This window comes from Notamacropus eugenii, chromosome 3, assembly GCF_028372415.1.
Source record: "Notamacropus eugenii isolate mMacEug1 chromosome 3, mMacEug1.pri_v2, whole genome shotgun sequence".
Taxonomy (NCBI): Eukaryota; Metazoa; Chordata; class Mammalia; order Diprotodontia; family Macropodidae; genus Notamacropus; species Notamacropus eugenii.
In genome coordinates this window covers 9,737,717-9,754,088 of record NC_092874.1, presented here as the reverse complement: position 1 = coordinate 9,754,088, position 16,372 = coordinate 9,737,717, and the positions used below count along the sequence as shown (strand labels likewise).

At 42.7% G+C, this 16,372-nt stretch overlaps 1 protein-coding gene across 1 annotated transcript; it reads left to right on the top strand.

Annotated features, from left to right (window-relative positions):
* The first annotated feature begins 918 nt into the window (after positions 1–918).
* LOC140532404 (anterior gradient protein 2 homolog) lies at positions 919–11,256 on the top strand. The gene is made up of 8 exons (XM_072650832.1): positions 919–1,009; positions 5,456–5,596; positions 5,876–5,939; positions 6,584–6,636; positions 7,022–7,095; positions 8,922–8,985; positions 9,475–9,558; positions 10,953–11,256. Exons 2-8 carry the CDS (start codon positions 5,464–5,466, stop codon positions 11,000–11,002), a joined length of 522 nt encoding a protein of 173 aa, XP_072506933.1. The 5' UTR covers positions 919–1,009; positions 5,456–5,463; the 3' UTR covers positions 11,003–11,256.
* The last annotated feature ends 5,116 nt before the right edge of the window (positions 11,257–16,372 follow it).

The following is a 16,372-nucleotide window of genomic DNA, read 5'->3' as shown; positions in this document are numbered from 1 at the left end:
AGCTTAAATCCAGCCTCAGACACTTACTAGCTATGTGACCCTAGGCAAATCACTTAACCTGCTTGCCTCAATTTCCTCATCTGCAAAATGGGCTGGAGAAGGAAATGATAATTCACTCCAGTATCTCTGCCAAGAAAACCCAGATGGGGTCATGAAGGGTATGAAACAACTGAACCACAACAATAAATCAATTCAATCCCATCCAGACGAGAAATGGTTAGAGATTGCTTCAGCAAGGCAGGGACTGTGTAAGTACAGAGACTGGGGTGGCGAAATTTGGTGCAAGGGACGTTGTGAAGGGCAAATTGATGATCTGGTGAACATGCAATAAGCAACGGAAAAGTAAAACACTTTTAGAAACTTCTCAATAACAGAGTCACCTCCTAAGTTCAGCCTTTGGCTGAGTTTTCCCAGTATCCAGTTTTTGGATCACAAGTTTCAGCTGCCAGAGAAAAGGTCTGGGATGGGAAATGATTTCTTTGTACAGGATTGGTTGCCTAAGGCTACATCAGCATAGCAAGAACCTCTGAATCACTTGGTCCAGTTTTTTTTCAATTCAACAAAAGAAATCTCCAAAAGGGGAGGGAAAAAAAAGCCACAAACCCCAGCAGTGTCCTCCAGTCCCCAAAGTCTATCCAATCACATCAAGACAAATCAGCCTTCAGACAAATCCACAGTTTTGATTTAAGCTTACCTGGACTTGGCCATGTGCCCAGGTCCTCAAAACCCCCATCAAATGCCCATGCATGGATATTTTTAAATGTGCATAAACTAAACAATTGTTTTCTTTGTGGGTTATTAAAGAGGGGGGAGTCTGTTAGCCAAGGACAGTTCGATCTTTGGGGGCAAAGAGTAGCTGATTTCCTGGTTAGCTATACGTAAATGCTAGGCTGGTGGGTGGGATCGGGTGTGCTCAGGTGCATAAATAGAGACTCTCAGCACACCTACACTCAGAACTTTGGAACAGGTTCCTGGCTCTTCTAGCAAGTGCACGTGGGAGGGGCAGCAGGTAAGCCTCCTGTTCTTGCTTTCCTATAGATAGAGATGTGCACCTGGCAGGAAGGGAGATTCCTGGGAGAAGCTGGAGGCAGTAAACAGGCAGTGCAGATCCAGGCTGTGTCCAGGACGATGGTCCTTGGATTGTGCTACTGGGGTCATGGAAATGACTAGGACCCTTCTGAGCAGCGGAGGATTTGGTTGAGGCTACCATCTCCAGACACAGAAAGGATGCTACCAGTCACTTTCTTCAGTTGGCTGAACCAAAACATCCCAGTTCTCCAGAAGAATCTTTGATGCCAGACGATTTTCCATGTGTAAAAGGGCTAAATGCTAGAATTTCACTTTCATTAATCCTTTGCTTTTTAAATTTCATTTATTTGATTACAAAATCAATGCTGATAAACAAAGACAATCTGGCTTCTGCTCTGGTCAGGCAAGCTTGAGTGTGGTTTTGTGCCCAATTTAGGACACATGATTTCTACCTGTATATTGCAAATAGACATTCTTATTGCCCACTTCCTCTGCTGTGATAGTAACACCAGGCATTTTGTCAGGCTCTGGCACAGTTAAGTTGGAAGGGGTGAAGCAGGTGAGGGTCCTGGAGGGCACCAAAGTGTTAGCAGAAATGCTTGCCAAGCACCCCTCCCAAGAACATGAGGACAATGGTGGCCTGCTGGCTCTTAAGGAGTCTTCATCCCTACTCTGGGAGTGTGCACGCGTACATAGCAACGGATGAATGTGACCCAACAAAGCAATATTTTTATAAGGTGGTGACCACTTATAAAAACGCCTTTGCAGGAAGCTTGCCAAGCACAGTTCTTTTGGATTTGAAGGGATCTTGACATTGTAGAGCTCAGGAAGTGTCTTTGAAAGAGGAAGTGTACCCAGAGAATTCAGTTAGATCCCAAACATTCAGTTTTAGTTTTTGTTATCACCTTCATCAGGGGCAGCTGGGTATCACAGTGGATAGAGTGCCAGGACTGGAGTTAGGAAGACTCATCTTCCTGAAATCAAATCTGGCCCCAGACACTTGGTAGCTGTGTGACCCTGGACATGTCACTCCTGAACTGGAGAAGGAAATGATAAACCATTCCAGAGTCTCTGGCAAGAAAACCCCAAATGGGGTCGGAACAGTCAGGCAAGAACGTAAAATGACTAAACACCATCACTATCACCCAGCACAGTGCCTAGAACACAGCAGGTGCCTCACAAGTGCTTATCCAGCGTACTTCTCTGAGCGAACCTTCCTGAAAGGAAGACGGAACGAGGATTTACTATGTGCCAACCACTTTGCTAAGCATTCTATCAATATTATCCTCTGACCCTCACAGCAACCCTGGGAGGTGGGTGCTGTTATTATCCCCATTTAGCGGTTGAAGAAACTGAGGCAAACAGCAGTTAAGTACTTTGTCCAAGGTCACATAACTGTAAGTGTCTGAGGCCAGAGTTGAACTTAGGTCTTCCTCCAGGCCCAGCCCTCTATCAGCTTCCCCAAGTCACAGCCCCCAGAAGGTAAATAGAACGTAGGAGCTTGAGCATCTTGGTGAGGCGAAGGGAAAGAGATCTCTGAGAGCTCTTTGTCTGTTCAGGAATTAGGGAATATGGCTTTCCTTTTCTTTTTCTTTCTTTCTTTCTTTCTTTCTTTCTTTCTTTCTTTCTTTCTTTCTTTCTTTCTTTCTTTCTTTCTTTCTTTCTCTCTTTATTTCTTTCTCTCTTTCTCTCTCTCTTCCTCTCTCTCTTTCTCTCTCTCTTTCTTTCTTTCTCTCTTTCTTTCTCTCTTTCTCTCTTTCTTTCTCTCTCTCTCTCTTTCTCTCTTTCTCTCTTTCTTTCTTTCTTTGTTTCTTTCTTTCCTTGTTTCTTTCTTTCCTTCTTTCCTTCTTTCTTTCTTTCTTTCTTTCTTTCTCTCTTTTTTTCTTTCTCTCTTCCTCTCTTTCTTTCTTTCTCTCTTTCTTTCTTTCTCTCTTTCTTTCTTTCTCTCTTTCTCTCTTTCTCTCTTTCTCTCTTTCTCTCTTTCTTTCTTTCTCTCTTTCTTTCTTTCTTTCTTTCTTTCTTTCTTTCTTTCTTTCTTTCTTTCTTTCTTTCTTTCTTTCTTTCTTTCCTTCTTTCTTTCTTTCTCTCTTTTTTCCTGTGTAAGTAAAAAAGCATCCTGTGGTGCTTGGAATTGAAAACAATTGACCACTGAAGAGGAGAGGAGGGGAAAATGCATCTCTCCCTTCTTTGCAAAGGTTGGAGACAATGGGTGTGGTCCACTGCATACATGCCCAGAGGCCATTGATGCATTTCCCAATTTTCTTTTGCTTTCTTCTATCCCTTTTTTCTATTCTTTGCTATCAGAGGTGGCACTTTTAGAAGGGGGAAGGATAGTGATATATTTGGAAATTAAATGGTGTAAAAACAATCCTACATTTTCAGAAAAGAAAACAATGGTGAATTTAAGAACGGTATGTGATTATCTGAAATCAGAAACGAGCAGGAGATCATTCTATCAGCTGGTGCTGCACCAAGATTCATGTTCCAAATAATGACTCTCACAAGCTCTGCCATCTGCCATCTTTTGGCAGTGCAATTAATTCTGTATGCATTTGATCAAGTTCAAAATTATATCCACCTGAGAATTATAAGCTTCATGTGGGAAAGGTACTATGTTCTTCAGAGACAAGGGCTGGACTCAGGCTCAGGGGCCCTGAGTTTGAATTCCATCTGAGGAATTCTATGCACTAGCTGTGAGACCCTGGGCAAGTCACTTAGCCCCAGGGGATCAGTTTCCTTATCTGTAAAATGGAGATAATGATATTCATAGTACCTACTTCACAGGGTTTATTGAGCAAACTTTAAAGGGTCATTGAGGGGGCACTATGAGATCAATGTTTGACCAGATCTCTGAGGCTTCCAGAAGAGCAGACTTACCCCCGATCCTTCACCAACTCACTCGTCCACCTTCCCTTACCATTCATTTGACTCTGATGTTCTAGAGTAAGGAGCCCAGCATTTCCTATAAGCAAGGTTTGGAATATTCTAGACTATAGTTAAGAAAGCTGTATTAATGCTGGTCCTATAAGGCACAGGAACACACAGAGAGTCTTAGCATTTCAGAATCAGAAGAGACCTTTTTGGGTTGTATCATCTCCATGAAGAGTAGAAATAGACTGGGCCACCTCCTTTGAGAAACCTCTCCTTCCAAGTGCCCTTCTCTCTCTCTGTCTCTCTCTGTCTCTCAGTGTCTCTGTTTCTGTCTCTCTCTGTCTCTCTCCCCCTCAATTATTTTTGTACTCTATTTGTGTGTGTGCATGTTCTGCCCCCTCATAAAAGATAAGCTCCTTGGGATCAGGAATGGTTTTGGGGGCTCCCATATTCCCAGAACCTCGTAGAAGTGTTTTGTCCATATTTGTTGATTTTAAAAACACGTTTCTGAGTTGAATAGGATGGAAGTAATACAATTGTCTGTCTCTAAATGAAACATCTGCCGCCTTTCCGTTCCTAACACTGATGCTTTGCTTTTGGATAAAGCTCCTTCATTTATCCCCAGTAGTGGCTTTCACCAAAAACAAAGAGGAATAAAAGAAAATGAAGAAGATTATGAGAATGACGGAGGTGATAACAAAGATAATACTGGATGTATTAATGACAATGATGATGGGTGGAGATGATGTGGAGGGGGATGCTTCTGATGGTGATGGTCATGAGGATGGTGGGGGCCTCTAATGGTGTTGATGGGGGCAATGATGATGATAATGATGGCAATGAGAAGGAAAGAGAAGGAAGAGAAAGAAGAGGAAAAAGAGGATGCTTGTGACAATCCTGGTGGGATTTTTATGGTGTTGATAGGGATGACAATGGCAACAAGGAAGATGGTGGTGATGATGGTAAAGGCCATGACAATAGGATAACAACTGTGATGATGGTAATGGCAATATTGATGATAATGAGGAGTATGTGTTTCTGATGATGCTGCTGCTGATGGAGATGGTGGCAGTGATTACCCAAGTAATGGTGATCATGACTCATGCCAACAGATGCTTTAATGGAATTGTGGGAAGCACTTTCCTCATAACAACTATTGAAGTAATTAATTTGGGAATTATTATCCCTGTATTACAGATGAGGAAACTGAGGCCCAGCAAGGTGAACTGACCTGTCTTATGATCACACAGCCATAGAGCAGAAGAAGAGGGGAGAGGTTCCAGATTATTATCATAGAGTAGAATCATTGGTATATTTTTAAAAGATTATTGAAATCAAACTGAGTACCCTGTTGAGACCCGTGATCAGAGACCACAGTGCCTGAGATCATGAGTGAGGTGAAATTCCACTTCCTTGGCAGAGTAGACCAGCAAAGGCAGGCTATACACCCAGCCAAGCCCACTTTCTGCAGCTCCTTGGGTCTTAATCTGAGATTTTGAAAAGTCATTCACCTTTCTTTCCTCCTCCTCCTCCTCCTCCTCCTCCTCCTCCTCAGCATTCGCCATGGAGAAGATGTCAGTGTCCATGTTCCTGCTCCTGGTAGCCATTTCTCACACGCTGGCCAAAGAGATTACATCCAAACCTGGGGCAAAGCAGGAAGAAACTCGTACCAAGCTGCCTCAGACCCTCTCTAGAGGTAGGGGCTTCTCTGCTCGTTCCCATGGTACTCTCCACTGCCGTTGCTTCCCTGTAGGGTACAAAGTGGGCCAAACTTGCAGATGCTGGCATCAGTGTTCCCCGCATCTTCATTTGTTATATGAGCTCCCTGGGCTTTTTATTCTGAGCCTGAATTTTCAGAGTCCAAACCCCTTCTTGAACGTGGCATGTCCAGATATGCTCTGAGCTTTGCCACCCTCCCGATAAATTTGAGTCTGAAATGATATCATCTGGTAACTATCCGTCGATTTCCCTCCAGGCTGGGGTGATCAACTTTTCTGGACACAGACATACGAAGAAGCCTTATACAAAGCAAAGACCAGGTAAACAACAAGCATTTACTGAGCCCCTACTGTGTGCCAGGGATACAAAGACCAAAACAAAAGTAGTCCCTCCCTCCAAGAGCTTACATTCCACTGAAGGAGAAATATGTACCCAGATAAGTAAATATAAAGTCTACATAACTTCGATACAAAGCCATTTGAGGGAGGGGAGACATCTGGGAGAATAAGGAAAACCCTAGCGGGGGAGGCGGCAGCTAGGTTGAGCTCTGAAGGTTTCAAGGAGAAAAAGGGAAGTGGAGAGGGGGGAGCCTGTGCAAGGTGGGAAGTGGATGTCCCACGAGGAGGAAGCAGCCTGTTGGCTCCATTGAATCTGTGGTGACCCTTTTTTCTTTAAAAGATCTCACTGGCGCCATCTAGTGTCATTTAATGTCTGCATGAAACAATCTCCATTAATGAGGGATATTATAGGTTAAAAATACATTTGTGGAAAATGAATAGCAACTAACTGTCTATCCCTCTTTATTCCTCCCTCTCTTTCCCTCCATGTCTCTCTCCTCCTTCTCTCCCTTTTCTCCACTGTATCTTTGTCTCTGTCTCTGTTTCCCACACCCCTCTCTCTCCTCCTTCCCACTCTCTCTCCTCTCCTGTCTCCCCATCTCTCTCCCTCCCTCCCTCTGTTCTAGCAACAAGCCCTTGATGATTATTCACCACTTGGAAGAGTGCCCACACAGTCAAGGTACAGCCAATAGAAGGGAGAAAACTCCCATTGTTATAAAATAATTATAAGTGACTTCAAAGCTTCCTCCCATGAGTTTCTGGAAACCACTGGAACAGGAGCAGTACCAAGTATAGTCTATGCTGTGGTTTTGCTTTAATTGGAATTTGTAGAAAGAGCTTAGCAGTCAGCGTAACACAAGGCAGAGAACAAAGACCCCCACCGTGATGAATGAAGAGGTTCATTTGGCCTCAATAACAGACCACTCAAAAGTCCAACAGGAACAATTCTGAAATGTTTTCGTTGGTTCTTTGGTTGTTGCTGCTTATAACAATATACTGTGTGGGGACCGGAGTAAAGATAGAGCTCTGGTTCTGGGCACTTACAAATCACCCTTTTATTGCAGCTTTGAAGAAAGTGTTTGCAGAAAGTAATGAGATCCAGAAACTGGCAGACAAATTTGTTCTTCTCAATCTAATTGTAAGTTCAACTTCCTCCACTTTGCTTTTGATGATCATTAAGACGTTTCATCGTCCGTTTTGTCCAGTCCATCTTTGATTTCATTGAATGCTTTGGGGGCACGTTGAATGGGCTGGTGGAATGAAGACTCTGTGTGTCTGTGTGTGTGCTTGAAAGGTTCAGTACTTAATTTTGAAAATGTTGATGTTATTAGAACCCAACTTAGCCATTGTCTAGTGCCAAACAACATGCCAGTCACATTTTGAACTCGGTATTTTTCTCAGAGACCAAAGGGTGATTCTGGGCATCCAAGATCATCCAAAGATTTTAATGCAGCTATAACACTTTTGACATGAACCTCACAAGAAAAAATCTAATGGAAGAAGATCAGGCAGTAGAGGTGGCCACACAAGAGGAATTCCTCTACTGATTCTCCAATTTGAGAAAGTGTCATCTGGAAATTGGCTCATACACAATATGCACTGGAAAGATACCCCATCTTATTAAAATGAACATTTTAAGATTAAAAATTCACAAACCCAAGTGAAAAGAAATATAAATAATCACATTCTCAAGTGGTCATTTTGTGAATATGTAGTATTTAGACATCTGAAGTTATTCAAAATTAAAATGGCTCTAAGACTTTCAGGACAGCCTGGGCATATCATATATTTAAGTATTTATATGTGTGTATATTTGTATATCTTTATCTGTGTGTAAATGTGTGTAATTTGAACACATCTTCAGAATACGTCCTTTCCATGACTCCATCTGTTCTATTACAAGTCCTTGCTATGTTACCTAGAAACCACCCACCTATCAAACATTGTATTGTGACCATGGTACTGAACCAACAAAGGAAAACAGCATTTAGAGAGCTGTGAACTCCTCCCCAACCAAGAACCACTCTGTCCTCCTCCCTCTCGTTTCACTATGGAGTCTCTCCCCCTGTCCTTCAGGGGAACTTGTGGCCAAGAACTCAGATCCCTCCCCACACCTCACTTGAACTAGTTTTTGCTCTGAGTCTATTTGAGGTGCTTGCTCTGAGTACAAGACTATCCCTCATATGATATAATTCCTATTACCTTCCCTATCTGTTACCTTTCTCAGATACATTCTATTTTTAAAGTCATTGAAAATAAACTTTTTTGTTCACTAAGTCCGTGATAATTCACAAGTAATAGGAAGGAAGGAAGGAAGGAAGGAAGGAAGGAAGGAAGGAAGGAAGGAAGGAAGGAAGGGAGGGAGGGAGGGAGGGAGGGAGGGAGGGAGGGAGGGAGGGAGGAAGGAAGGAAGGAAGGAAGGAAGGAAGGAAGGAAGGAAGGAAGGAAGGAAGGAAGGAAGGAAGGAAGGAAGGAAGGAAGGAAGGGAGGGAGGGAGGGAGGGAGGAAGGAAGGATGAGAAAGAAAGCAGAGGATCAGAAATTTAGAATCAAAAAGTCATCTAGTGCAATCCCATCATTCTAGAGGCCCAGGGAGATGAAATATCTTGCCTAAACTCACCCAGGTAGAAAGTCACTCTGAGATTTGAACCCAGAGTTTCCTCTCTCTCTCTTAGTACACTCGACTGTCCTGCAATCTAGAGCACATTTAGGTACCTAAGTTGGATACAAGTGACACACAGGTCCTAGTCTTTTTCTCCAGCTTTCCCAAGCACGTGCCTCTTTCCTCTCTAGCTAGATTGTATACTGCCTATGGGCATGGAGTGGTATTTCATTCTTTATTTTCTATAGACCATAACCCCTGCTGCATTACTAGCCAAGTAATAGGCACCTGATGATGTTTGAGACTCATAATTAACTGGGAGAAAAGTGACCTAGAACACTAATTATTCTTTTAAAATTACAGTATGAAACCACTGACAAGCACCTGTCCCCTGATGGCCAATATGTCCCTCGGATCATGTTTGTGGGTAGGTACTGGGCCCTGTTTATCACTTCTGAGCATGGCATATTCAGTCCAGGCACAATATAACAAGTATGGTAGGGAATGACATGACCAAGGAATGTGATAATGCGAATCCTTCCAAATTCTTTCTCTTTCCGTGATTCTCACTAACAAATATGAGCCTTGAGCCGAAGGTGCACAAACTTATACCAAGCCCTCCCAGGAAGCTGTTTGAGACAGAACTGGACACAGCTCTCAGTAAAATCTAGAGAACTAAATATGCTAATTAAGTGTATCTAGTGACTGTGTCGCACCATGTACTGTCAAGTTAACTCCTCTTGATTTGTCCTGGTTCCTGCCTTCCAAAGGAAGAATACTAGACTGGATGAAGGCACTGTTTGATTCAGGATGACATACCCATTCATGTTCCTTTTTACAAGATATGGTTCTTTAGGCTTCTTTCACTAAAGGGGGTTACTTGGAAACTGACTGGAGCTTTTGTTTTCCTCTGCAGACCCATCTTTGACAGTTAGAGCAGATATTACTGGCAGATACTCCAACCGACTCTACGCTTATGAACCTTCTGATACTCTACTGTGTATGTATGCCCAGGGGAAGGGGAAGAACAGAAGGAGATGTATCAAGGGGGAGGGGCAGGAGAAACTAGAAAGCACTATGAGATGATAGAAACAGATGTTCTTACAACTCTAAACATTTTGTGATTCAGATGTTTCCAAAACACTCTCAGAGATATAGAGAGGCTAAGTTCTTTTCTTTGTTTGGTTTCTAATATTTATGGCCATGGCTATGGGTCACTATACCTAGACTAGAAATTAACCAAAGCCAGCCAGATTGTCTTAGGTTTATTGTTTAACTACTTCTATTTAGTGCTAATTTGAAGGACATGGCTTCAGAGAACTATCTGACTTAGAGTCAGAAAATTCATTGTGCCTATTTCACTTTAGATAGATCACTTGCATTTTCTCTAAAAGATATTTTGGGGCCTCTACCATAAAAATTAAAAACTAATAAACAAACACAGGAATATGTGATGGTTGTGGTGAAGAAATGCTACTTGGTCCCAAGATCCTCCCCCAAATGACATGTAAATACTTTCAGGAAGAACAAAAGATAATCAAAGAAGGCAAGGATATTTTCCCCAGCCTCCTTCTTAGAGCATTCAAATTTCAAAAATATTTCTGGTTTTCCTGTTGTTTTCTGATCAGTACAAAATTTTCTCTGTCTCTTTACATATATATAAAATGAAGCATTGATGTATCACATGATCTTGGAGAAACACTCCAATGTCAGTGTAACACTCACCTAGAAATTGAGGGAAAACATTGTCTAGTCCTATTTTGTATGTTTTTATATGAACTGACACAAAGCTGAATTCTCCACTGAGAAAATCTCAGTGTTCAAGCAAACAGGCCCAGAGCGATGAGTCTCACTTGTTCCCAATGAAATCCAGGCTCATTTTCATGGTGAGTGGGAAAGGTTGTGTCAATGAGCACTTGGGGGGCACCAAGGCAGGCTTCTGGGGTATCTTCTGAACTGACTATAGAGTAAAGATAATGAAGACTGTCCCTAGGTGAGTGACATCAGGGAATACTCATTAAAGCCCCATTTACAGCTTTCTTTTCTTCCTAAAATTCCCCCTGCCCTTCTTGATAAGTCTTATTTTGACCCTTTGGTCAACATTAGAAAGATATATTTGAAAGATAAATTCTAAATTGGCCTAAAACATTTCCTGCCATTGGAACTAAGTTTTGTTAATAGAGAACCCAGAGAACAACTATCAATTCAAACTGATTTTTGGTAACAAAATCCCTTATCTGATTTTATCACACATTTTGCCCAGGAGTGCAGTACTTGACACTGTAGCCAACAAAATTTCCATATTTTTCCGAACACATCTGCATCTCCTTATTGACTGTGAAGTAACTCCACTGTCGACCTACTTCATCTCTGTTTTCATCTGTTTCTCTTTAGTACTTGACAACATGAAGAAAGCCCTGAAGTTACTAAAGACTGAATTGTAAAGAAAGGATCTGCACTTCTGTTCTCTCTGTGTTCAGCCTCGAATTTTGGAATATTGAAGAGATCAGGCAGATTCTTGTGGAGACACACAGAAACACTGGTCTATGTACAGAATTGGGATTATGACTTAATGTTGCTACAGCAGCATTATTTTGTACTTGGTGTTTAATGCATTAGTTGGAAAAAAAGAAAGAGCATTCCACAATAGTAAGGCATGATTATTTTTTTAAATAAATCTCTTTTTTTGAGTGTTGAATGTGTTTTTTTTTTTTTGAAAGACTGATTTCTCACTTGAAATGTGTATAGGGTTATTCCTATAATCAGATAACATTTATTGTACATCTGGGTATGAGAGGTACTGCTCCGTAGCAGAGAACGTTAGGCTGGGAGGCTCAGACATTGATTCAAACCCTCCCTCTGCTACTTACCAGCTGACTGATCCTGGACAATTCTGTAAAACGACAAAGTCACATTTGGCTTGTGATGTGAAGGGTGGGCATTCCCACCCTGATGGAATTATATACATTGACAGTGACACATGGAGCATGTAGTTCTATGCCCCATGGTAGACATGGGTCATGGTAAAAAAAAAAAAACACAGCATAGCCAGCTAAAGCAACATGGGTCTCAAAGACTGGCAAAATGATCAGCTTGACTGAAATATAAGCCAGACTTGGTGACCTTGTCTATGTAGAAGGAGCTCTGCTCTCAGCAGGGTTACCAGGGTTATACCTTTGAACATGTAGGATTAGGATGAAGAGGACATTTGGTTAACATTATGATGGCACATCCAAGAAAAGATGCATTAGGATGAATAGCCAGAATTTCTATGGCTCTTTAAAGCACCAAGGTGCATTCCCTATGTCAGTGCATGTGATCCTCACTTCAACCCCAGAAAGTATGTGTTACTATTACCCCCATTTTATAGATGAAGACATAGAAGGTCAGAGAGGTCAAGCAACTTGCTGAGATCCCATAGCTACTGTCTGAAAAAGATTTTACCTCCAATCTTCCTTACTCTTAAGGCCCACACTATTACCACACCATGAAGCTGCACAAGGAACCCATTAGGGTTTACAAGGAGGTGATGCCCCTCTATCCTATGACCTGGTTAGACCACATTAGGTAATACTGTATTCAGATCTAAGTGATGCATTTTAGGAAAGACATTGACAAGCCAGAGAGTGTCCAGAGCAAGGTGACCCAGATGGGGAAAGAATGGAAATGAAGGTTGGTGAATATTGGTTGAAGATATTAGACAGTGCTGAGCCCAGAGAAGAGAAGTCTAAGGAGATGCCATTGCTGTCCTCAAGTGTTTAAAGGGCTTTCATGTGAAAGAGGGACACACTTGTACTGTTTGGTCCCAAAGGGGACAGAACCAGGAGTAGTGGGTGGAAGATTTAGAAAAGCAAGTCTAGACTGGATGTCAGAAAACAAATAAAAACCATGCAGAAGCCTTCCAATGTACTGGAGCTGTCCAAGGGGGCACCAGCTTCCTTGGGATGCCAGGGTGCCCCATCACTGAGACTTTCAAACAAAGGGTGGATGACCTTCCCCTGGGGATGTTGCCAAGGGAGTTTGGGACTCAGTCAAGGTTGGACTTGCTAGTCCTGTCCTCCCTTTTCAACACTCATTGGGTGAAAGGTCATCTTCCAACACTTGGATTAGGGGGTGGGGGATCATCTGACCATCCCTAATGGCTCTCCCCAAAAGTGTTAAGATGCAACCAAATCCTAGAATTCAAGGATGGGGTCTTAGACTAACACCCTCACACTCAGAAACATGAAGTGACTTAGACCTAGAAGGGAACAGAGAGGGCATCTAGTGCAAGCCTTTATACATACATACACACATATATTATTATTATACCAAATATAAATTTGTGTATATTATATATTACGTATATTTATATGTATATACACATACATGTGTATACACACTATATATATGTATACACACAAACATACATCCACACATATGTGTAGACCAATAGATAAAAAAACTGAGACTCAAAGAGATCGAATTCCCTATCCAAGAACATAGCAGTGGTAGGTACCAGAGGCTGGATTTCCAGCCTGGTTTCCTGATTCTCAATCCAGGCTCCTTGGCTCTATAACATTCTGACCAAAGGCCTGGGGTGCCATCCTTATTCTCCCTGCTGTTCACTTTCTGACCTTAGGCAAACACTGTCCTCTCTGGGCCACAGTGTCACCATCTAGGCAGAAGAAGACTGGCCTTAGTGGCTTCTGAGGCCTTTTCCATCTCAAGGCCGTCTTCCCATCTGAGAGTCAGCAGAGGATAGAGCTGAGGCCCAGGTCAGCTTGGGACAGGACTGAGGATGACAGGCAAGACACAGTCATCTCACTTCCCCCCAAGGCACTTTTTTCAGACACTAAGACTCAAATACCACAGTCAGAGAACAGACTCTCAGGCTAACTGCTTTTACTTTACACAAGCTCACAAACCTGAATTTCCAGTTCCTCTGTCTGTAGGTCTTCCTTTCAGAAACTGAAAAGTGGAGGGTCTGGAAACTGCAGCAAGTGGCCAGCAACAGGGGGAAGGGGAGGGGCACAGCGCAATTTCTAAAAGGTATCTGAAGCCCTTTGGTATAGAAACAAATGGAGCCCCCTCCTCAGGACTCTGTGAAGATTGTTATCGCTGGTAATAATTCACGTTCACAACAATGCCTCAGGGTCATTGAGGGAAGGCTTGTGTGTGTTCAGATGCTCTTTGGAGGAAGGCAGGGGAATGTGGACCACCTCTTTGGGACCCTTGCATCTCAGACCTTTCTAATATTTCCTGTCCAGTCTCTGTGCCTAAAGGGAGGGCTGTGTGGGAAATGGCCAGAGTGCTGGGCTAGGAACCATGATCAACCTGAGCTTATAGCTTCCTCCTCTGCACAATGGAACCATGGTGGCATTCCCTTCCCAGACTTTTGAGAATTAAGGGAATTAGCATATAATGTTTTACAAAACTTAATGTATTATGTAGAGGTTAGTCACCTGTTATTGCTGTTAATGGTGGTTCAAAACTCCAGAAATAACAGAGATGGAAGATGGCAGACAAAGCGGTCCGGCATACAGAGCGGCACTCTATGTCCTGTGACAGATGTGGACCCAAGGGCTCCCTGAGGCAGGAGACAGGAGCAAGCCAGCCTGGCACCTTTCCCACCCATTATGAGTATGCTTTCTTTTCTTGTGGTGGGGGACGATTTCCTCCAGAAGCGCCTGAGAAGAATTTCCCTCCAAACACATGCAGTTGCCAACCTCCCTTTGGGGACCACAAGTCATAGCTGGCCATATATAGTAGACAGAGACATTCTGGAGGGAAAGAACAGAGGCTGACTTTGATCTTCTATGGGTAAGAGGGTAAAACAAGAAAATTTGAGACTTGGGGACAGAAATGGATGAGTGTAGGGATGGAAAGACATTAATTATTGTGTACTGAGAACCACGTGTAGTTGATCACTATATATCAGAAAGAACCCCTTGAAGGACTCATGGCATTGTATTTTATTTTTTTAAAGTTTTCTTCTTGCTTTCATTTCCTGCTGCCTCATAGCAAGGGTGGGATTTTGCATGGAGGCATAAGGAGACCAGCATGGGCTCACATCTACCCTGCCTCTGTATGAAGTAAGAATGGGTAAAGCGCCAGCTGCCCTGGGTCTCTTCACTAAATTCCTTAGCAGACACTCTCCACCTCCAATTCCCCTCCCAGCACTGAACCTGAGTATGGCAAGCTGCCCCTTCTGCTTGGTGGGGAGGAAGTATAAAGAAATGCTCTGTGATAAAGGAAGAAAATTAGGGAAAACAGGATCTGGGCTTCTTTGTGGAAGAGTAATTCCTGTGCAAATACATGGGCCAATCTCTTGGAAATGATCATGAATGATGTTCATCAAGGAGGTCCTGTGTGTGCACATCTGAATAGTCTCAACTATCTATGGAGAATCTCTTTTATTTGGTCTTGGTCCAAGAGATTCTCAATGTCAACAGAAGACAGTTTTGGATTCAGTCTGATACATTTTCTAGATGTGCCCAGAGGACTTCTGTGGAGAGGAACTCAGTGCCACTCTCCCCCCACTTCCTCATCCTTGCTCCTCCTCTACATGAACCTCATAAAGACTGTATGAAGATGAGAAAGTAGGTACATAGGTCTCTTGGGATATCAGAATTTAGATTTGGAAAGTACCTCAGCACCAGCCTACACAGAAAAGGGATCTCCACTACATCGTGCCTGGCCATGGTCATCCGAAGATCTCCAAGGAGGGTGAAAGCACTACCTCTTTTGGAAACACATTCCACTCACTGTGAGGAAATTGCTCTTGACCTCTCAACAAAATTTGTCATTTTGAGTCTTTGCCCAGATCTGCCCTTTGGGGTCAGACAGAACTAATCCAATTCGTACTCCTCCCTACAATAACCTTTCTTGTACAGTCCTTGAAGACAGTTATTATGTCTTCCCCATATCCAGTCTTTTCCAAGCCTAAACATGTGCAGTTCTTTTAACTAAGCATATATGTCATGGGCTTAAGACCCCTCACCATGCTAGCTACACTCTGGGCCCCTCCAGCTTATCGACATCTTTCTTAGACAGCAGTAGCAGAACACAAACCAATGCTCTGAATGAAGTCTGATCAGGGCAGAGTGTATGGGACCTACCTATGCCCTATTCTTATTGCCCAGCCCAGGATTACATTAGCTTTTTTTGCCTAAATCCACTAAAATCTCCAGACCTTTTCCAGAATTCCTTTCTCTTAATGCCTCTCCCATTTTATACTTGTGAATTCATTTGAGAGAAGGGGTATTCATCACACCATTCATTCCTATTGAATTTCATTGTATTGGATTCAGTACAGTATTCTCCTAGCCATGATCTTTTTGTATCCTGACTATGGCATCTATTAGCCATCCCTTTCATCCTTGTGTCATTGTCAAGATTGATCATCTAGGCCTCTATGCAAGTCAATGATTTGGCAGCTGACATTTCTGTGGGTACACTGTCACCTACCAAGCCCTCTTTATAACTGAGCCACAAAGTGACTGAGTCTGAAAGGGAGGAAAGTCACTTCAAGTGATTGAATAAGCACTTATTAAGCGCCTACTGTGTGCCAAGCACCAGATATTCAAAGGCAAAAAAAAAAAATGACGAGTCCTTGCACATTAGGAGCCTAAATTCTGAGGGGTGGGGACACCTCCAGACAGGGAAATATGCCCAACATGCATATGCAAGTGGAAAACATGGAGAATGCTCAATCTGGAGTTGGCTCATCTATTAGAAAGTTATTTTTCTGTAATTGATAGAACTTTGAACAACCAGTAGCAGCAGCAACAGTTGCAAAGTAGCATCAGCCACAAAAGTAACAAAGTTGAAGT